The following is a 19,703-nucleotide window of genomic DNA, read 5'->3' on the forward strand; positions in this document are numbered from 1 at the left end:
TAAGTGTGATAACGCAGCTTTCGAGTGATTGATTGTGGTATCATAAGATGTTATAATGGATATCAGATACCTTATGATATGTATAGATTGATTGTAATTAGATGATAATGCTAGCAGCAGCTCTGCGTATTGATTTAGATTTAGATTTTTACTAAATTTATCACGAAAAGTGTAGTTGAAACCTTTTGTCGAGTAAAGTGAAATGAATTGCTCGTTGAAGTGATTGATAATTGAGTTGAAATGATTGACAATCTTTGATAAGCCATTCAACTTGAACTTAAACTCATTTATACTTTGCTCAAATTCAATCACTTTGCTTGAGACAAATCTATAATCAATATCTTCATCTAACTCCATCAATTCCATCTTTAGAGTTAACGTGTTTACTAATTCCATCTCATTTACTATATCATCATACTTCTCCAGCTTATCCACACAATCAAATAACATCTTCTTCACTTGCCTATAGCTTAATTCTCTCTCTCTCTCCTTCCCTTGTTCTTGCTTACTCGGTGAAGTAGCTTTACTCGGCGAATTTGCTTTATACGTGTTTGATATTCTTTTGGACATAATAAAATGAAGCTATTGATTATCAACAAGCTGTTAAATTCCCCTTTATTCCTGATTATTCTTAAGCTAGTGGTGATCGTTTATTTACTAGTAATTCCTCAGTTAAACCATAAAATTTATATCGACGAAAACGCTTTACAGCCAAACAATTTGATTCCTTTATATAATAATCACTTGGTAAAGCTATCCGACAGTTACTCTGACACTTTACAACATTCTTCATTACATCAATATCATCATTTTATTGAGAATACTCTACAATCAAACGCTTTACAAGCATTGCATCACACAGCATCAAACTCATCTTACTCTCTCTTAAAATCTCCAAGAAGCTCAAACTCTGAATCGATCATCATACACTCACCGATACACTCTTCAATTGACTCCATTTACACCCTTAAACACTCAGATAACGTTCCAATTAATGTACGAGGTATATCAACAATCCTTTCTCTATCTAAATTCTTCAATAACCAATCCATTTGGTCAAAAGATATCTTATTCGTTTTCACTGACCATTTAGACGTCTTTTTACATGACTATATGAATGGTAACATTACAACAATACCAAAAAACAATATCTGGTTGGGTTACTCCCTCGACTACTCCTCTGACAGCTTCAATCACTTATCCATTCAATATCAAGCACCCTCTATTTTACCGAACTTTGACATTATAGCTACTCTGTATTCCATAGCAAACCTGCATTCCGTTCCAGTTCAATCTCCAACTCTAATAGATACTATTAAGTACGCAATCTTTCATCACCCGAATTCATCACATCATTCCTCAATGTTAAGCTATAAGATTGATGCAATCTCAATCATGTGTAATCCAAGTCATGGTCCACATGGTTTTTTGAGTCTAGGTAGAACGCTTGAGGCCTATACTCGATCTATCAACAATTTAATTGAAAGACTGCACGCTTCTCTTGCTTTCTACTTATTCTTTGACAATAAGCTTATCATGCTAACTCATTACATCCCATTGATTGCAATACTATGCTTGATCAATCTCATTAATGCCTTCAAACCCTTCAGTATTTCAGAAAGAGATATACTCGTGATTCCTTCAGTCATCTACTCCTTCTATCTTCTACCTATCACCAATCAGCTATGGATAATCCTCTCCACTATCTTCTTACGCGCTTTCACTTCAAGGACTAGTTTTAAACTGACTTCCACTGTGGTAGTCATCTACACCACTTTGTTCAATTTCTATGTCAGTGCGATTGTAGCTCTTATATCAGCATTTGTATAACCAATTTGTGTTATAGCAACTATAACATTTAAACTTGATTAATAATTTAATAGGAATTGATACGTTTTTTTAGTACGATTACATACAATTACTTCATCTTCGCTGTTGATTGACTTCAATCATCGGAAATGGCTTCGTTTGAAAGATTACGACAGATTTGGGAAGATCGCACTCCAGGAGAGCTAGAACAATTGCAAAAGCCTATTTTGAATGAAGCACCGCCTCGACCGCCAATTTCGACCAAGCCATCAAAGTCCTCTTATTCTTCTGAATCGCTCCCAACATTATCTAAGCATCGAAGAGCACCACCTGAACCGCCAACAAGCCGGCTAGCGCCACCAATTCCTCCAAAACATACAAAAGCTAGCTTCAGCTCAGACAATTTACATCAGAGACCTACAGCGACCCCATCACCCTCACCTAACCCTTATTTGGTTGAACGAAGTCACACTGCAATTCCTTCAAACTCGAGTGCAACTCTCTCAAATAATGGTTACTCTAGTGAAAGCGATGAAGATGAATTTTACGTTGATGATAGTTCTGTGGCAGGTCCACAGGCTAGACGTGCGCCAAGCATACTACCCGACGTTTCCCATGCCAATAGGCGCGCTCCAAAACTAAAGTTGTACCACTCCGTTAGTTCAAAAGGTCACTTCTTTAGTGCGGCTTCGTCAAACAATTTTGTCGTAACTGGTAGTCATCACTTACGTATTTATGACGCATCAAATTCAAACAACAGCGATGTACCATTCTTTGAATCTCCAGATAAAGACACAAGAATAACTTCAATAACATTCAAGCAATCGAATGGCTCTGTATTTTGGGGCGGAACTAAGGACGGTTCGTTGTTTGAAATGGATGCAATCGATGGGACATGCTTTGATTGGAAGACGTACGAACATTCAGGTGCAATCATTGGTATATGGAGACTGAACAATCATATGATCTCACTTGATGATGCTGGAGTTCTTAAAGTCTGGTTACCTGTCACGCATTCAGATGGTAGCGTTATACCCACACTCAAATCACCAACCAAATTATTCCGCATCAACTCTGATATCACATTTGCTAACTTCCTAGGCGACAAACTTTGGCTGGCCTCTTCTACCAGTCTAAGCGCTGATCCGAATGTTGTAAAGACGATCACTTTAAGGGTTTATGATCCAATAGGTGCTACGTATGGTGGCCAATTAAACCTAACACCTAATCCTCTTATACCCTCATCAACAGTTCAACAATTAGCAGTCACAAGTGGTACAGTAATACCTTCAGTACCTGATAAAATATACCTTGGACATCAAGGAGGTTTCGTTAGCGTTTGGAATGGCAAAGACTTCACCTTTTTAGGCGCTCTTAAAGTATCATCCACTCAAGTTGATGCTTTAGCTGGTGTTGGTGGCTATTTATGGGCTGGTTTCCATAGCGGTAGAATCAACGTCCTAGATACAAACCAGGGCTCAATGACTGACTGGAGAGTGGTACAAACTTGGCAGGCTCATAAAGAAAAAGTGTTGTCTATACAAGTTGACACTGCTTTATTGGAAACTGGTATGCTGGCTGTGATTACAACAGGCGCAGATTGGAATGTGAACTACTGGGATGGTATGTTGAAAACTGCCCATGTCTCTACGGAATTACAAAACAGAGAAAATACGTTCTGCTCGTTTACACCGGTTAATTTGCTAATAGTGTCGTGGAACACTGACGCTTCAAAACCTTCCGATTTAATTGATAGTCATAAAAGTGGATTTTTTTCAAAGTCAAGCCATACCAATAACGATAATTCATCATTTCTTCGAAAAGCACTATCAAGTACTGAAAGTCCTGATATCATTGTCTTCGGGTTTCAGGAATTGATAGATTTAGAAGATAAGAAGCTCACTGCCAAAACCATGCTGCTACCTAAGAAGAAAGCTGACAGCGCATTGTCTGAACGCATCTCTCACTCTTATAGGCTGTGGTATGACCATTTGGTCATGGAAGTCGAAAGAAATATGCCAAAAAGTAGTCCATACGTTGTATTGCATGCTGAAAACTTGGTTGGATTATTTACTTGCATCTTTGTTCGTAAAGAGAACAGGGAAAATTTAGCTGACGTTGCCATTACAACTGTTAAAACTGGACTAAAGGGTAGATATGGCAACAAAGTCCGTACTTGCTAAGATATTAGATTAAGCTAACTAGTATTTATAGGGTGCTATTATATCTAGATTCGTCCTCGATGACTCCTCTTTCTGTTTCATTAATTGCCATCTTGCTGCAGGACAGAAGCATACGAAGCAACGTAATCAAGACTTAGTTTCAATATTGGAAGAAAAGGTAGCTTTTGCAAACGATCCAGTCAGATCTGAGCTAAGTTATGTTAATGGAGGTGATGGATCCAGTGTCTTTGACCATGAAACAACATTCCTCAATGGCGATGTGAGTGATACTGTGCTACATTGGCTACACAATCTGATAATTTCAGCTTAATTATAGAGTTGATCTTCGTCGTGAAGCGGTTTTACCAGCAATAACAAAATCAAACTTTGAATACCTACTAAATCACGATCAACTTAACAAACAAATGGAAACTAACGCACAATTCAAATTAAGAGACTTTAAAGAGCCACCAATAACTTATGCACCGACATACAAGTATGACAGAAAGACAAATGTTTATGATACATCGGATAAGAGAAGAACACCTGCCTGGTGTGATCGAATACTATCACGTACAGTACACTTGCCAAGAGTTAGCAATTTACATTACAAGAGGTATGAAGTGAACGTCTCAGATCATAGACCGATTTCGGCCGCTTTTCAAGTACAGACAAAAAAGATTGATCATGCAAAGAGGAGTAATGTCTTGTTAGATGTTGAGAATGAGTTTGGCAGTATATTTGCTGAGACTATAAATGATGAAAAGAGGTATTATGAATACAAGTAATTTTATATCAGCTTTGTACATTTAGCTTAATATTTATTGATGCGATTGCGATTGAGGTGAATAGATTACATGTCAAAACTGTCTTGATTGGGTACATCGTCGTCCAAGTCTTGAACTTCCTCAACGTCAAAATCTCTACTTTGATCGAGATCTGGTGGAGAAGATTGAGGTACATCTTCCGGGATATCGTCATCTTCAATTTCGTCATCTAAGTCACCTTCCTCGTATCCATCTTCGATAAGCTCTTCTTCATCATCATCATCCGCATCATCCATATAGTCTTCCTCGATAGATATCTCTGCCTATTTTGGTGTCAAAAAGCAAAGACATGAAAGGAATAAGACCAACATCATGCTCCTCGTCTAATTGAGTCTGTCTTTTACCGAAAGGAACAATCCAGCTATTGCCCCAATCCTTAATCATCGTAGAGTGCTCTCTCACCAGCGACTCATTTCGTTGAAGTTTATCAATGAAAGCCTGTGATCCAATTGGTCTACCTGCCATAACATCTTCAAAGGATGCGCTGTTCGTATCTAAGTTCAAATTATTACTATTCGGTATTCGTGACTGTTGTGTGTTATAAGCCAACGGCTGCTTACGACGCGGCCTTAGATTCATTCTCTGATTTGACAATTCAATATTTTCATTCTTGAAAAGCTGAATGGGAAGTTGCAAGTTTGGTAACATTAATCAAATTTCCTTATTAGAAGATGAAAGTTGATTACAACGTCCATGGCAGATACCAGGTTGTGCGTTAGCGCACCAGGAAAAGTCTTGATAGCGGGAGGGTATTTGATATTAAGTAAGGAGTACAGTGGTGTAGTACTTAGTACAGAGGCTAGATTCTACACGTATATAGAGAGTTGTGATGATGAAGATATAAAGGTTATTTCCCCGCAGTTTGGCAGCGAATGGATCTACGATAGCAATATTAAGCAAATAAATACGTAGGCCTGCTATAAATTTCATCTAGAAATCCTTAATGTTTCGATCAGTGAACAACAGAATGACTTTGTCCAATTAGCTTTGGAGGAAGTCAGTAAATACATCGAATATAAACATGATAGTTCAATGAAAGGGCTAAGAATCGTTATAGCTGCTGACAACGACTTCTACTCGCAACGTGCTTACGTTAGTTAATCTTATTGTCACATACCAACCAATGTCTGACTGTTGAGTACAGCTGAGGAGTAAGCAGCTCGATGCGACATATCGCAACCTTCAAGCAGTACCTAAACTCAATAAAGATCTCAAAAATATAAATAAAACCGGTCTTGGAAGCAGTGCTGCATTGATAACATCACTCGTTGGCTCATTGTTACTACGTTATAATAGTGTATCAAAGGAGTTTACCGATAATGACAAACAACTTGTGCACAATCTAGCTCAATATATTCACTGCAGAGCTCAAGGTAAAGTTGGATCGGGATTCGATGTATCTGCAGCTGTTTTTGGTAGCCATACCTACTCCAGATTTGATCCTGCAACTATCAATGACCTAATCGATCAGTATACATCCGGTGAAATGATTGATAGCATCGTCAATAAGGGTTGGGATAGTCTTGTTGACAAGATTGCTTTACCTTATGGTGTATCCATGCATTTGGCTGATATTGAGTATGGATCTCATACGCCTAGCCTTGTGAAGAAGGTGAATGAATGGAAGTCAAAAAATTTGGATCAGGGTATGTCGTTTATCTTGCATATACTCGATAATTAAACTCACGATCAATGAAGCAAATGAGCTATATAAATCTTTGGATATCAGTAACAAGCAATTGGCTGGACTTCTAGTTGCTTTAAATAAATCATACGAAACAAACCAAGACGGCTACTTGCACGCTTTAGATTACTTATCCAATTTAATACCCAGCGAGGTAAGATATCAAAACATGTTAGTTATAGACTACTGACATCTGCAAAGTGGTTAAAAGATGAAAGCAATAGCGTCGTGAATCAATTTGTCGATCTGAAATTGACACTACAAAATATCCGTGCTACATTCAGAACGCTTTCTGCGAAAGCTGACGTACCTATCGAGCCAATACAACAGACGAGGCTATTGGAAGCCTGCTCGGAGATCAAGGGTGTCATAGGTGGAGGCGTACCAGGAGGTAGGTAATCTTTACTTTAGCTAAAGCCTAACCTGATACATACAATTAAGCGGGTGGATATGATGCTATATACTTATTAGCAATAAGCTCAACACAAACGGCAAACGAAATAGAGAGCAAGTGGTTGAAATGGGACGAGTTGAGTGTCAGTCCACTAGTTTGTGGTGAAGGATTTCAAGGTATCAAGAATGAGGATGCATTTGATATCAGTAGACTGCTAGGTACTTGATGTTTACAAATGAGATACATAATTGCTGAGCTTTGACTTGTTGCAAATGCTGTGGAAATGAAATTGTGATAATGTAAGGGATTCAAAGCATCGTATTCGTTAGCTCAGTCTAACTCAAATCAAAGGTTGAAGAGTTGGTTGAATCAGCGGAAAGTTGTTTGGTTAAAGCGGTGGATGCAATTGTGTTGAAATGATTATCTTGTTGCTCGCTATTGCAGCTTTCTTGTGAAAAAAGATTGAAATCGTTTGTGCGTGATCGTTCATTACTGACAAGGGCTTTACCTTTATCATTATTTGTTGGAGTTTGTGTGCTCTTAATTAACTTTTGATTGAGTTTATCATCGAGGTCGGCGCTATCGCTGCTGAGGAGATACGAATGATCATTTTCAGAGCTAATATTGAGAGGATTGTTGAATTGTATCGAGTTCAACTCGTTCTCTTCGTATTCAACGTCATTTTCTTTGTGATTCATGTTATCAGTGTTAAACTTCTTAGATAGGCTAATATCGGCATCATCATCTGGTGCCAATCAAACACTCTAAGATACGAAAGATCTCTTTGATCTTAACTCTGTCAAAAGCTGCTTATTACGCTTAAATTTGATTGATTTCTTCTCCTCAGCCTTAGCTTCCTAATCGTAATCTTTAACTCTCGCCATCTTTAATGGTTTTCTGTTTCTAGTTCTCATCTCTTATCACGCATACTCTTCAATACGAGCAATGATTAACGGTGATATTGAAGAGGGAGTGAGTGGGTTAATTTCAAACAAAAAATTAAATTAAATTTCAAAGACAAAAGATGGAAATATTGATTTACCAGTGAAATCCACTTCACAACTCTCGCTGTCTTCCTCGTCTGAAGAAGATGATGATAATGACACGGAGCCAGAAGTTGTACAAACGAAACATCCAGCTGAACGTAAAAGACGTTTATCGTCTATACGAAGATTAAGATTCAGCAGATCTCATTCAAAACCGAGATCTTCGTCCAGTAATAGTAACTCTAAACCAGAAACAATTGAAAGAAGTCAAAGCCCTGACTTGGAAGCACTCAAAGATGGAACTTCAGCTTCAGAAACTGAGTCAGTTGCTGAGTTGAGACCTAGAAATAACGCGTTTGACGATACAGACGATGATGATGTTAGCGATGAAGATCTATCCGATAATCCAGCAACAGATGATGAAAATGACGAATCATGGAATTATGATGAAGAGTTATATTATAATACAGAAGCTAATTCCAAGTTTGTTGTTGACAAACCGCTATATGTTAATCCAGAAGATAATCAATTGATCGATGAAGGTCCTAACATTACTAGACCGATTGAAGATACTTATCATACTCATTACAAGAGAAATAATCAAGATATAACCTTAGATGGTCCAAAGTTTGAGAAGAATAGGTGTACTTTGACAATAAAGCAAGGTGATCCAAATAATGCATTAATCAGTAATAATAGAAGGAGAAAGAGGTACATCCTTGCAAGTGATCTATCGAATGAGTCAAAGTATGCAGTTGAATGGGCTATTGGTACTGTATTGAGGGATGGTGATGAATTATTCATCGCAACAGTTCAAGAGACTGATACAAAACTGGATGGTAAATCAAGTAGAAAGTCTGGTGGTGATAAAAGCAAATTTCAAAAAGAAAGAGCAGCATTCAGTCAATTTCTAGCAAAGCAAGCAGTTTCAATATTACAAAGGACGAAATTGCACGTGATAATTACGTGTCAGGCTGTACATGCGAAGAACAGCAGGCATATGTTGATAGATATGATTGACTTTATTGAGGTGAGTGTTGAGTAAACCAAAAGTGTCGCTAACAAGAATAAAAGCCGACATTCGCTATAGTTGGTAGTAGAGGTAGATCAGATCTGACGGGTATATTGCTTGGATCAACTTCGCATTACTTGGTGCAGAAGTCATCAGTACCCGTCATGGTTGCAAGGAAGAGAATAAAACATGGACCACGCAAGCGTGGAAATGCAGATTTAAATAATCGCAGACACGTACCATTGAGTAGAGCTGCTATTGATAGGGTTGCAGCAAAGGATGAAAGTAAGATTGAGACGAAAGAAGATGATAATGTTGAAGGTGATGAAGGTGACGAGGAGAGCGAAGAAGAAGAAAATAAACAACAAGGCAGCTAAAGTAATGATTACATATTTGGTTTATATATAATAAAGACAATGACTAGCAAAATTAGTAGAATCAATAAGCATATACACTTGAACTTTGAAGAAGACTTTTGGTATTTGGTTGCTTGATTTAGTTGAGTGACAGCGTTATCGACTTGAGTTTTTGTACCTTGAGCATTAAAGTCAATTCTATCAAATAAAGTACCTTGATCAATCACGAGTGTGTTTAAATCTCTAAACAACTCAGCTAAATCGGATATAGACTGAGCAATATTGTTAATTTCGAAATCCCTTTGATCTAAATCGTTATCGGATTGTAAATGCAGTTGATGACTGTTCAGTTGGTTCTTAGACAATTGTTCATCATCTTTGAGAGATTGATAAGGATCAGCATCAGGAATATCAAAGTTAGACTGGTTATAACCGCTTAACTTGTCTAAATAAATTCTCTGTTTCTTTCTAAATGTTGAAGACAAAGATTGAATCTTAGTTGCTAGAGCTGTTTTTATGTTCTTAGATAACGTAATTTGATCAATTGAATTTGAGTTTGATTGTACTTTAGATAATAAACTATGTGAAAATTTAAAATTGTTTGTAATTTCAATAGTTAAATTATCAATTTCCAGTTCCTCATCCGACCTATCATTAAACCTTGGTAATAGACGCTTTTGATGGAGTGTATCTAGATGTTGAATGAGTTTGTTTGAATGTGATAAAATGTTGTTGATTTCATCAGATATGTCTACCCTTATAAATATTAAGTTTAAGCTATTAAATCAATAAAGTAATTCAAACTAACCACTTAGGGGGCAATTCATTCAAGCCATTCAAGTCATTTGAAGCTGAATTCTCTAATAAAGGCTCGCGAATATTTGAGCTATCTTCAGTTATATGACTATCCCTATAGCTCAAATATAATCCTGTTCGACTCCGAGTTATCATCGATTGTGATGGTATCAATAGAACAACCATGAATAATCTATTAAGGCCAGTCAGACGATTCTCAACTTCAATTTATAGACAAACTATCCATAATGATTTAAATATTATCAATCAAAACCGTAACAAGGTTCTTCTGCTTGACTTCACTGCGGAGTGGGTTAGTTTCCTCCTTCATCTTCTAGCTTTTCCACTCAAGATCTCCAGTGCCCGCCTTGTAAACTTTTAGGTCCTTTATTAGAAAATGTCAGCCAATCTGAAACCAGCAAGGTTGATCTAATCAAAGTGAGTGTTCTGTAGACAATAAGCTATAGCGCTCATGACGCGAATTAAGATCGACGTCGATGAAAACATTCCTCTGGCTCAAAAATATGGAGTTAGTTCAATGCCAACTGTCATAGCTGTCAAGAATGGTGAACCTGTAAGCAAATTCGTAGGCGCAATCAACAAGAACCAATTGGATGAATTTGTAAACCACGTTTCAGCTTAGATGTCATGTTGTTACCGTAATTATATCATCAACCTTCGTTATCTTTAATCCATCATCTGCTTTTTGAACCGTAAAACTCCTCAATGCTACGATCTAAGCGGTTAAAATACTCATTTTTACCCTCAAACACCCTACAATTTCAAAAGCGACGGTCAACCATCTTGGCTTGTAAAGAAGCTTTACTTATCACTGCTAGAGCTTCCTTGCTAGCTGCTCCTTTCATCTGGCATTTTAAATTACACAAAAAGTATAAAAAGACTACTGGTTGGTTTATAAAAACCCCTGTCATTCTAGCATGTCTAGTCATAGCTATAGGCTTGGATTTATCCCCAATAACAGGTAGATGGAGATTACTATGGATGTCTGAGCAAGATGAACTAGAGTGGTCAAATATGAGATTAAAGTCTCTTTTGAACAAGGACGAAAATTTTGCTATCTTGGACAATAGTGATCCTCGTACAAAGTCAATCCTCAGAATAACCAGAAGGCTAGTCAACACCCTACCATCTTCAAATAAAGTATCAATTCTACCTACCTGGCCAGATCCTATCACTCACGGTATATCCTCCTTAGTTGATCGAAGAGACCTTAAGAAACCATCGACGACTACTTCACACATGGACATAGTTAACTTTCCAGACGGTCTAACTCTACATCATCCTGATCTAAAGGCTAATTGGAACATTTACCTTATAGATGATGATACTCAATTCAATGCTTACGCCATGCCTAGTAAAGATATTGTCATTTATACAGGATTAATGGATTTACTAGACTACAGAGAGGATTTCTTATCAACTGTATTAGCTCACGAGATTGCACATGTTACTCAAAGACATGCTATTGAAAACGTAAGTACTCTCATCTTGACATTACCTTCGTCTAGCTCATACGGATTCACAGCTGGGCGTGAGTTTTCAGATTAAGATGCAATTTGACGCTCAACCCTAATCGACTACAGCTTCAAAACTTGGCTGCCGTTGTCTTTGATTTCGTCAGAGGTGCTATAGTTTCTTTTACTATGTGAATAATTAGTCACGAAGATAATACTCAACTAACAACTAAAGCAGACCATTTCCAATAGTAACATCGTCACTTACCTTAGCAATAAACTGGATCAATGACCCTCTCAGTGATAGTGCATTCTCACGTAAACTAGAACTAGAAGCAGATGTTGTAGGCTTAAACATCATGGCTAGGTTTGTTTGTTTGTCTTTTTACTTCTTTCTGTCTAACAACCCTCTTAGAGCTGGTTTCAATCCAACTTGCGCGCTCCAACTATGGTCTATAATGTCTGCATTCGACAAAGATAACAATGAGAATAAATCAATCTTTGAGCAAGCCTTCCCATTTCTGAACACTCACCCACCATCAGAATACAGGCTCAGCGTGGGTGCTTAACTTATTCATAAACACTGACGTAACATACACAGAACCTTCGAAAACATATGAATGAAGCTATAGATATTTACAATAATACACTAACAGATAAGATTATTAAATAAGCTATTTATCTACCTGGAGACATTGATCTATTTCTTGATCCATGCCCATTGCTTTCAGGTTGAGTAGCAGGTTCATGTAATTTCCTTTCAAGTCTTTGAGAGTGTTGTAAATCCCTAATTAATGATCTTGTTGGTCTCTTCAGGTGCATGAAGTTGCAGAATCCTCCTCTGTTACAATCACCTGTATCGTTTTGCCTGCAGCAAGCTTCTCTGAAATCCGTGACAGGGCTTAACTCGCAATGCAAAGGTCTGCCAGCATACCACCTTTCATTTAATCGATCAACTGCTACTTGTGCCTCTGTTTCCCATTCGAACCTAGCATAAACGTTTCCAATCAAATGATCACCAACATTATCGCATACGTGCAACTCTAATAAATTTCCGTACTTGCAAAGTTCCCTGTTTATGAAATGAGCCCCTAATCAAGCTATCATGCTAGCGACTCACATGTATAAATCTTCGAAGAACATATCAAAGTCAACTTGAATACCCCTTTGGTCTAATTTACTATCTGGTCTATGTGCTGGACTCTGGTATACGTTAGGCAAAAGTATAGTCTGCGAGAACTGTGGTTTGATGTGCTTTCTAGAACATCTTTCACCGTGGCGACATGCACCTATCTATAGAGAAAGCGTCAGTGATGCTAAATCATTCATAACACTATATTTACCTTATAATAGAATGAGCAATTCACTCTATCTTGCTCTGTACCAAATATCGAAGCTAAGCGCGAAGCGGCCATTGATGGAAGTTTAAATGAGAAGATCAAAATAAATATTATGTATCTTAAGTGGGTATATTCAAAGTGTGTACATTCAAGAATCCGATCTTCAATAAGAATCTATATATATCCTCAATTTTTGAATTCTCGACATCGTTTATCAGTTTCGTTGCATCTTCCTTGGTCAATCTACCTGATCTTTTATGATATTCCCTTGATATTGCCTCCTTAATAACAAGGTAAGGCTTTGGTAGAATCTTCAAAGTCTGACAAAGCTTTTGTTCTTCATGATTGAGTAAGTAGAGCGATTGTGACGATGCTAATGACGTTGGCGTCTTCTTTATTGAACGAACGGATGGTGTGGACTCTCTAGAAAACTCTTCAGATTTCTTTGAATCCCTCCTGTTAGCAGTGATGCTATTGCTACTACCATTCTGTAATAACTGTTCACGTCCAGGCATTGGTCTGAAGGTTGCTCTTGCCACTTTGTCTTTTTCGTACAAATCGACGTCTGCCAAATTAGTCAATCCCATTCTTCTATACTCTTGTAGTTCACCAATGCGTTTACGTAACGTCATTTCATAGACTAAGCCATCAACAAACCTCTCGTGTTCTTGTGCAGACTGCAACCTAGCAAACGGCTTAAGTCTATTCACCAAATCTTTCTCATCACGCGGTCGTTTCCTTTCCGTTGCCTGAATTTTCTTATGTTGAAGTAAACCTCTATCAAAGATGAACCTTTTTGCAAGTAAACGCTTATCAACTCTGCCATTGTAGATGTCCATCAATGTAAGCTTCAATTGTAAGTCTGGATGAGGTTCATCCTCAACAATTTCCTCGTTTGGTGGAGGTGGTGGTAGTTCTGCTTCACCGCTCTCACTATTTTCTGACAATCAATGATGAGTATGAGCTTAATTCTATGAATGAGACGTACCTATCTTCACACGACTAGTACTACCAGGTCTGCGAGGATCAGGTAGACTATCACCTTTGTATCCATGTACTAGTCCAAATTCAAGGTCCTTGATCAACACTTCTGCTTCATTCTCTATTTCGTGCTCAAACTCAAGTCTACCAGGCATGAAGCCGCCAACTTCATGATTTGTAGGTACGGATGTAAGAGGTTTTGTCTTTGGAGGGGGGATTTCGATCGGTTTGTTGCGTAATTCTTCTATTCGAGCCTTTTTCCTTGCGTGAAAGGTATCCAAGTCAATTTTAATATCCGCATTTGAAGGCTAGCAAATGTATGAGCGTCATCTCATACCTAGCATGAGACGTACCGGCATGCAATCATCGCCAGACAAGTAGACATTGTGGTAATGATCTGCAACCTCCTCTTTGGATCTGCTGCCGATATGGCCGCTAACGTCCAGCCAATTACCCAAACCATATAACTGACATCCTTCTAACAAAAGAAGTTCTCTGCAAGTGATGCTTGTCAGCTAATTCGGGTAGCACATTACTGGCTTACTCATCTGCACCCCAATCATCTGTAAATATCGGATAGCTGTGTTGTTCGATGACTCTGTATGGATGCCACGGTTTGTGTTTGCCGATGGTTTTTCCTTCTAAAAAGCAAGGTGGGCAAAGATCGACCTCTTCGCAAGTGGAGGTTTCTGCGCATCTCATACGCACGGATTGAGTAATATCCCTAGCGCATGCATCGCAATGGAAGCGGATTCCCGGTTGGTAGTCTGTGGAGAAAAAGATATAAATAATATTCAAATCACTCAGAATACTCACCAGGCGGTTTATCTGTTTCCTGTTGCTTATTAGGCCGCTTATGAGTCACCGTCATTTACTAGAATACTGCTAAGTGACGGTCTATAACGAGAATTAAATTATTTTAAATTTAATAATCCGAAGCAAATGAGTTATTACTCTCTTATATTATTTATTTATTCTTACAAAAATTTAAAATATTCTGCAAATAATTATGCGCGGTGACGAGTGCGTCATAGCAGCTTAATGACTGCAAAATTGAGCAATCTTGGTATCATTCTGTAGCTATCAATTGTGCAATGAATTTGAAAGGGGGTTATTTTTAATCGCGTAGTGATGTCCTCTGTACTAGTTCAGATAAATGTGGAATGTTTTAGGGAGAATAACTTGGTATCTAAAATATAAATTTCTATTATTCAGCCTTCTGAAATTCAAACGCAGTCTCAAACACCCCCACCCAATTATTTGATTTCTCGAAATGCAACTAGTGAAACCAAACCCGATTTCAGAGTTTTGCTGAATACCAATTTTCTATACCTAAATCGTTAAATCCCTTCTTCCAAGTGTTGAATGAGGCGGGACGGCAATACGTATCTCCTGCTGCCAGCCTTGAGTCCTGTAGACGCCATGCAGCGTGAAACTTTTTCGCGTTTATAGGACTGAATATTTCAAATTTCTGAGCACTTCCAGTCTTCCTCAGCCGGAATGCTTTCGTGCATTGGTGGAGCCCGTATGGTCATCCGTATTTATCTTATAGCGTGCTCCGGAGTGATTTCGGACGATGACTTCCAAGCAGCGTGCATGACGAAATTTGAGGCGCCAGAGATATAAATCTGGCTGGAACGTAATCCTTCCATCGAGGGCCACTAACGAGGTTGATTATTTGCAGATCATCAAAAGTCGTAGATAACCATCTGAGATGACATAGGGTGGTAGAGGAGAAGTCCAAGTTAGTGGATATTGGGCGGATTGTTGAGATAAGAATGTTTTTGGAATACTTAAGGGGTAAGAAATTAGATTTTATTGCTAAATTGTTCAAATTATCAGTATGTGGTATCCCTACGTTCGTCTTCTCACTTACTTGGTCGTTTTTACGGTTCCTTCGGACGAAGCAATTCAATAAAATGAACCATACTAATTTAAGGATTCTAATTTACTAAATTATGTATTAAATTCGCTCTACCATCCATAAACACATCTTGATGTCATCAGATATGTAGGGACGAGTCCCAGACAAAGCGTTTGTGGTTGGCGACAGGACAAATGACTTGAAAGATATTTCAGATTGCTCAGTGATATACTGCATCTGTGATCAATCTTCTTTGCGCATCTGTTCAGCCATCGGAGGCGAAATAATCGATAAGAAAGTGACACAATAATTTCAGGCTTCAATTCGGATTTACTAAACGATTTAAGATATCGATAGACGCATCAATGTGTACAACATTCCATCAATACAATACGTATGGCGGAACACGCGTGTCGCACAGGTTCATAGGTCATTGTAATCTCCAGCAGCTTTAATGAATTTATCATTGTGCTTAGGACTGTAATTCCTCGGCACGAAGTAACTAGTGAACTGTTTATAATAGTTCGCCTTACCAGGGTGAACCACGGTAAATTGATAAATCTGACAAGAACTTAAAACTTCCTTGTACTTGCTGTGCCTGGTGATAGCACTCCTGTCCAACAATGCGATTAGCAAGACACGCGAGAGCTTCATTCAGCCTAGTAAAATTGGGTGCTAGCAGCGTCGTATGCCGGAGTTTGTTTACTTTGGCGGTAGTAACGCACGCCATTAGTTAATCTCCCCCCAACACGATTCTACGAGGAACTGCTCACGCAGCAATCGCGCTGCCTGGAGCATTATCAGACGTGTCTAAATATAACGGCCAGCATCCACACCTCCGAAATCTTACATTTATGCCTTCTTTCCCTGACGGCTCCAGCTGCTTACTTCAGCTGCGCAGCAGTATCACCACCGCTGCCGATGCAGTTTTCTGATTGGCCGATGCAGCTTTCAAAAAATCAATCGAAAAAATTGCGCACCTTTCGTCACCTCAATCATAGCATAATATAAAAGGAGGCTTCTCGCCTACCAACCATTAACTTGTACTCTCATTCAATTCATCAGTCTAGCATACCGTGAGCGGGGTGTCTTACTCTTTTTCAACGCGAGCTGACGCGCATGGAAGATGTCCAAAAGAATCACACACCTCCCGTTCATATCAAGGTACGACGATGTCATGCATAAGAAGGTCGTCGATGCTTTGTATCAGCAGTGGAAACACGATCAGCAACTCGAGAAGGCAAAGGTGCTTGCCGCAAACATCGACCTCTTCTTTGGCGTCACAACTAGCTCAGATACCTCTTCCGTCACTTCCGTAGAGACTAAGAACAAGGCGGGCAGTGGAGTTTTGACTGGTCTGATTAAGCGCGGATATAAGAAGATGCTTGGGAAATCAAAGTCTAGAGAATCCCGTGGGAATGAAGAACGAGCAGAAGACACCGGTGAAGACCAAGCCGCCTCACCGCCACTCACGCCCATCAGTCGCGCAGACTCCATCGACAAAGACCGCCGCAACGCGAAAGGAATGGGCTACGACTTCAGTGACTTCGATTTGATGATGCTTGAATTATCTCACAGTTTTATCAGTCGTGAATAGACACCATAACATACCTGTACATTATAACATTTGCACTTCGCTCAAGCAACTTATAGACAGAGCACACTTGTACACTTTCAATAGCATCAAAATACCGCTATTATACGTAAATTAGCATTTCTATACATATTAAATCAGTCCAATTGTATTTGAGATAAGATTTCGTGCTGTTCGACACGTTGTCTTCATATCGGATTCACAATGTCCACGTATACTCTTAAAAGGTATTATCCAAGTTGTAGTTGTAATGCGTTACTAGAAGTATTCAAAAATCCTCACCAAGGTTAGAAGATCGCTTCTAATTGAGACATAACTCACGGTCTATAGATGCGAGCTTTCAGCAATTGCCTTGTCGATGAATCCAACTTTGTCTTTTAGGGAATTAGTCATGTGGTGGGAGCGAGTCATGTAGAATCTTAATTTGGCGACTGATGAGGTTTTTGACTGACCAAAAACTTGGATGAGATCGAAGAGGCAAACGCAACAAAGGAGGGTATCGTCTTGTCTGATTATTTGAGGTGGACTTAGTAATAGCTTGATATCATGTAATAGAGTGATGTAGAGCTGTTGCGACCGCAAATGAGAAGGTAAAGATGACCAAATGCTCTGCACAGCTTCAGATGGATTGTTGTAAACAAACTTTGAATTAGGCTGGAAGACGAATGGTAGTAAGCTCACGAAATCCTTCTTCGCATCTGAAACGTCAGTTGATATGTTATCAAAACTGGACAGCAAGTTGAAAGAGTATCTGCGTAATATGAAGGCATATGCGAAAATAATAGCAGCAAGGTTTGATGATAGCAACTGACCACCTTCGAATACAGGGATTGAGGTGAGATTGAAGGGATTGACAAAGGAAGTTGGGTCAAACTGATCGAACCAAGGTTGAAGCTGGTTTTGTAGTAGTTGAGTTAGATGAGAGCGATTCGATGGTAAGAATAGTTCATGGAAACGATCTTTTTCTGCTTGTGTGAGTATATTCAAAATGTCGTCATGCGTAGAATTATCAAGATCAATAGATGATAGGCGTTGGATTAGGGTGTCATCATCATCGTCGCTATCTTCGTCTTTCAAAAAGTTCAAGTGATCTTCTGAAGTCTGGTTATAATGATTTTTGAGAAGATTGAGGAACTGATGATGCTGGGAGTGGTCGATGGGGGAGTCTTCCGTTTCCTTGAGCTGTTGAGTGACAAACCTATCACTGCATTGACCGTGCTTATCGGACTTATAGCAACTCAACGAACAGTACGGGACATTGCATGAAGGACAGATGTAAACGGACAGATTGAGCGAACAGATACCACAAACTTGCTGAGCGGACGTAGACTGGATCTTATTGGCTGAATTTCCATGACTGAGTAATTCGATTTCATTATTCTCTCTGAGTCGAATCGGAGGCATGAAAAGAGCTGCCTTTTGAGCAGACGATGAGGATTTTGAATATTTTAAATTTATTAGGCACAGCATACGCTATAACTGAGCAAGTCTCCCAAGAGTTATTAGATTTGCACAAGAACTTGATTCTGAATCCATCAATCACAAGAAACGAGACATTGGCTGTAGATTTCTTATCGACTTATCTTCAGTCAAAGGGCTGGAATGTTGAATTGCAGGACGTCATCAACAAGGACATTAATCCTGACATCAAGAGACAGAACATATTCGCATACCTCAACGATCCTCAAGATGTAAAGATGATTTTAAACTCACATACAGACGTAGTACCACCTTATGTTGACTATCATTACACAACAGATGAACAAGGTCGCGACGTTATATACGGCCGTGGTGCGAACGACGCAAAAGGTCAAATAGCTGCTCAGATAACTGCAGCCCAACAAGTTCGATCAGCTGACCCAGAGATGTCAAAGTCTATTGGTTTGCTTTACGATTTGGGTGAAGAAGGTATATTCGATGGTGCAAAACATGCACAAGATAACCTCCCACCTAACTTGGAATACTTTATCGTAGGCGAGCCTACACAACTCGAGATGATATCTGGTCATAAGGGTGAGTGAGTTGAAATGGTCACAAACGTTGTAACCTGACACACATTTACAGGAAATATGGGATTCGAAATCAGAGCTAAAGGGTTAGCTGCTCACTCTTCATCTCCTCATTGGGGTGTTAACGCTATCGAGAAATTGTCTGAGGCTATTCTCAAGCTGGAATCTGTTAGCCTGCCTCATGATGAATTGTTAGGCGATACCACAATGGCAGTAACAAAGATATCCGGTGGTACTGCTATGAACAAAGTGCCAGATGAAGCAGTTGCTTATGTTAATGTCAGAACTTCCGTACCTACAGATGTCACATGGCAAGTATTGACGGAAACCGGGTTGGAGTCTGAATGGATAGAAATAGTATTGGTTGATGAGCCTCATAATCCAGTCATTGTGAGTAGATGAAAATACCCACCCC

General features: G+C 39.0%; 12 protein-coding genes across 12 annotated transcripts in view; 7 read left to right on the plus strand and 5 right to left on the minus strand.

Moving 5' to 3' along the window:
• Positions 1 to 1,958: 1,958 nt before the first annotated feature.
• On the plus strand, positions 1,959 to 4,759 carry J056_001782 (putative inositol polyphosphate 5-phosphatase C9G1.10c; the record flags this gene model as incomplete). The annotated part of the gene is made up of 3 exons (XM_009271410.1): positions 1,959 to 3,977; positions 4,024 to 4,251; positions 4,298 to 4,759. 3 exons carry the CDS (start codon positions 1,959 to 1,961, stop codon positions 4,757 to 4,759), a joined length of 2,709 nt encoding a protein of 902 aa, XP_009269685.1.
• A 65-nt stretch (positions 4,760 to 4,824) lies between these two features.
• J056_001783 (uncharacterized protein) lies at positions 4,825 to 5,377 on the minus strand (the record flags this gene model as incomplete). Its single annotated transcript, XM_009271411.1, has 2 exons — positions 4,825 to 5,061; positions 5,108 to 5,377. 2 exons carry the CDS (start codon positions 5,375 to 5,377, stop codon positions 4,825 to 4,827), a joined length of 507 nt encoding a protein of 168 aa, XP_009269686.1.
• A 114-nt stretch (positions 5,378 to 5,491) lies between these two features.
• Positions 5,492 to 7,102, plus strand: J056_001784 (putative phosphomevalonate kinase; the record flags this gene model as incomplete). The annotated part of the gene is made up of 6 exons (XM_009271412.1): positions 5,492 to 5,706; positions 5,755 to 5,890; positions 5,943 to 6,444; positions 6,497 to 6,636; positions 6,684 to 6,873; positions 6,924 to 7,102. The coding sequence occupies 6 exons, from the start codon at positions 5,492 to 5,494 to the stop codon at positions 7,100 to 7,102; spliced, it is 1,362 nt and encodes a 453-aa protein (XP_009269687.1).
• Positions 7,103 to 7,211: 109 nt separating this feature from the next.
• J056_001785 (uncharacterized protein) lies at positions 7,212 to 7,574 on the minus strand (the record flags this gene model as incomplete). The annotated part of the gene is made up of 1 exon (XM_009271413.1): positions 7,212 to 7,574. The coding sequence occupies one exon, from the start codon at positions 7,572 to 7,574 to the stop codon at positions 7,212 to 7,214; it is 363 nt and encodes a 120-aa protein (XP_009269688.1).
• A 247-nt stretch (positions 7,575 to 7,821) lies between these two features.
• J056_001786 (uncharacterized protein) lies at positions 7,822 to 9,251 on the plus strand (the record flags this gene model as incomplete). The annotated part of the gene is made up of 3 exons (XM_009271414.1): positions 7,822 to 7,852; positions 7,901 to 8,892; positions 8,937 to 9,251. 3 exons carry the CDS (start codon positions 7,822 to 7,824, stop codon positions 9,249 to 9,251), a joined length of 1,338 nt encoding a protein of 445 aa, XP_009269689.1.
• A 958-nt stretch (positions 9,252 to 10,209) lies between these two features.
• Positions 10,210 to 10,668, plus strand: J056_001787 (uncharacterized protein; the record flags this gene model as incomplete). Its single annotated transcript, XM_009271415.1, has 3 exons — positions 10,210 to 10,338; positions 10,386 to 10,463; positions 10,513 to 10,668. The coding sequence occupies 3 exons, from the start codon at positions 10,210 to 10,212 to the stop codon at positions 10,666 to 10,668; spliced, it is 363 nt and encodes a 120-aa protein (XP_009269690.1).
• A 392-nt stretch (positions 10,669 to 11,060) lies between these two features.
• J056_001788 (uncharacterized protein) lies at positions 11,061 to 12,069 on the plus strand (the record flags this gene model as incomplete). The annotated part of the gene is made up of 4 exons (XM_009271416.1): positions 11,061 to 11,519; positions 11,572 to 11,577; positions 11,630 to 11,691; positions 11,739 to 12,069. The coding sequence occupies 4 exons, from the start codon at positions 11,061 to 11,063 to the stop codon at positions 12,067 to 12,069; spliced, it is 858 nt and encodes a 285-aa protein (XP_009269691.1).
• A 109-nt stretch (positions 12,070 to 12,178) lies between these two features.
• Positions 12,179 to 12,915, minus strand: J056_001789 (Splicing factor U2AF 23 kDa subunit; the record flags this gene model as incomplete). Its single annotated transcript, XM_009271417.1, has 3 exons — positions 12,179 to 12,572; positions 12,621 to 12,793; positions 12,844 to 12,915. 3 exons carry the CDS (start codon positions 12,913 to 12,915, stop codon positions 12,179 to 12,181), a joined length of 639 nt encoding a protein of 212 aa, XP_009269692.1.
• A 44-nt stretch (positions 12,916 to 12,959) lies between these two features.
• On the minus strand, positions 12,960 to 14,692 carry J056_001790 (Transcriptional adapter 2; the record flags this gene model as incomplete). The annotated part of the gene is made up of 5 exons (XM_009271418.1): positions 12,960 to 13,780; positions 13,829 to 14,129; positions 14,175 to 14,316; positions 14,366 to 14,588; positions 14,638 to 14,692. The coding sequence occupies 5 exons, from the start codon at positions 14,690 to 14,692 to the stop codon at positions 12,960 to 12,962; spliced, it is 1,542 nt and encodes a 513-aa protein (XP_009269693.1).
• A 2,119-nt stretch (positions 14,693 to 16,811) lies between these two features.
• Positions 16,812 to 17,282, plus strand: J056_001791 (uncharacterized protein; the record flags this gene model as incomplete). Its single annotated transcript, XM_009271419.1, has 1 exon — positions 16,812 to 17,282. One exon carries the CDS (start codon positions 16,812 to 16,814, stop codon positions 17,280 to 17,282), a length of 471 nt encoding a protein of 156 aa, XP_009269694.1.
• A 321-nt stretch (positions 17,283 to 17,603) lies between these two features.
• J056_001792 (uncharacterized protein) lies at positions 17,604 to 18,683 on the minus strand (the record flags this gene model as incomplete). Its single annotated transcript, XM_009271420.1, has 1 exon — positions 17,604 to 18,683. One exon carries the CDS (start codon positions 18,681 to 18,683, stop codon positions 17,604 to 17,606), a length of 1,080 nt encoding a protein of 359 aa, XP_009269695.1.
• Positions 18,684 to 18,709: 26 nt separating this feature from the next.
• J056_001793 (putative carboxypeptidase) overlaps positions 18,710 to 19,703 on the plus strand; it is a gene marked incomplete at both ends in the record, with an annotated part of 1,293 nt that continues 299 nt past the window's right edge. The window contains 2 exons of the mRNA XM_009271421.1: positions 18,710 to 19,292; positions 19,344 to 19,678. Of these exons, the coding sequence (XP_009269696.1) occupies positions 18,710 to 19,292; positions 19,344 to 19,678 (918 nt within the window). The remainder of the gene's footprint in view (positions 19,293 to 19,343; positions 19,679 to 19,703) is intronic.

The sequence above is a fragment of the Wallemia ichthyophaga genome (assembly GCF_000400465.1).
Source record: "Wallemia ichthyophaga EXF-994 unplaced genomic scaffold scaffold18, whole genome shotgun sequence".
Classification (NCBI taxonomy): domain Eukaryota; kingdom Fungi; phylum Basidiomycota; class Wallemiomycetes; order Wallemiales; family Wallemiaceae; genus Wallemia; species Wallemia ichthyophaga.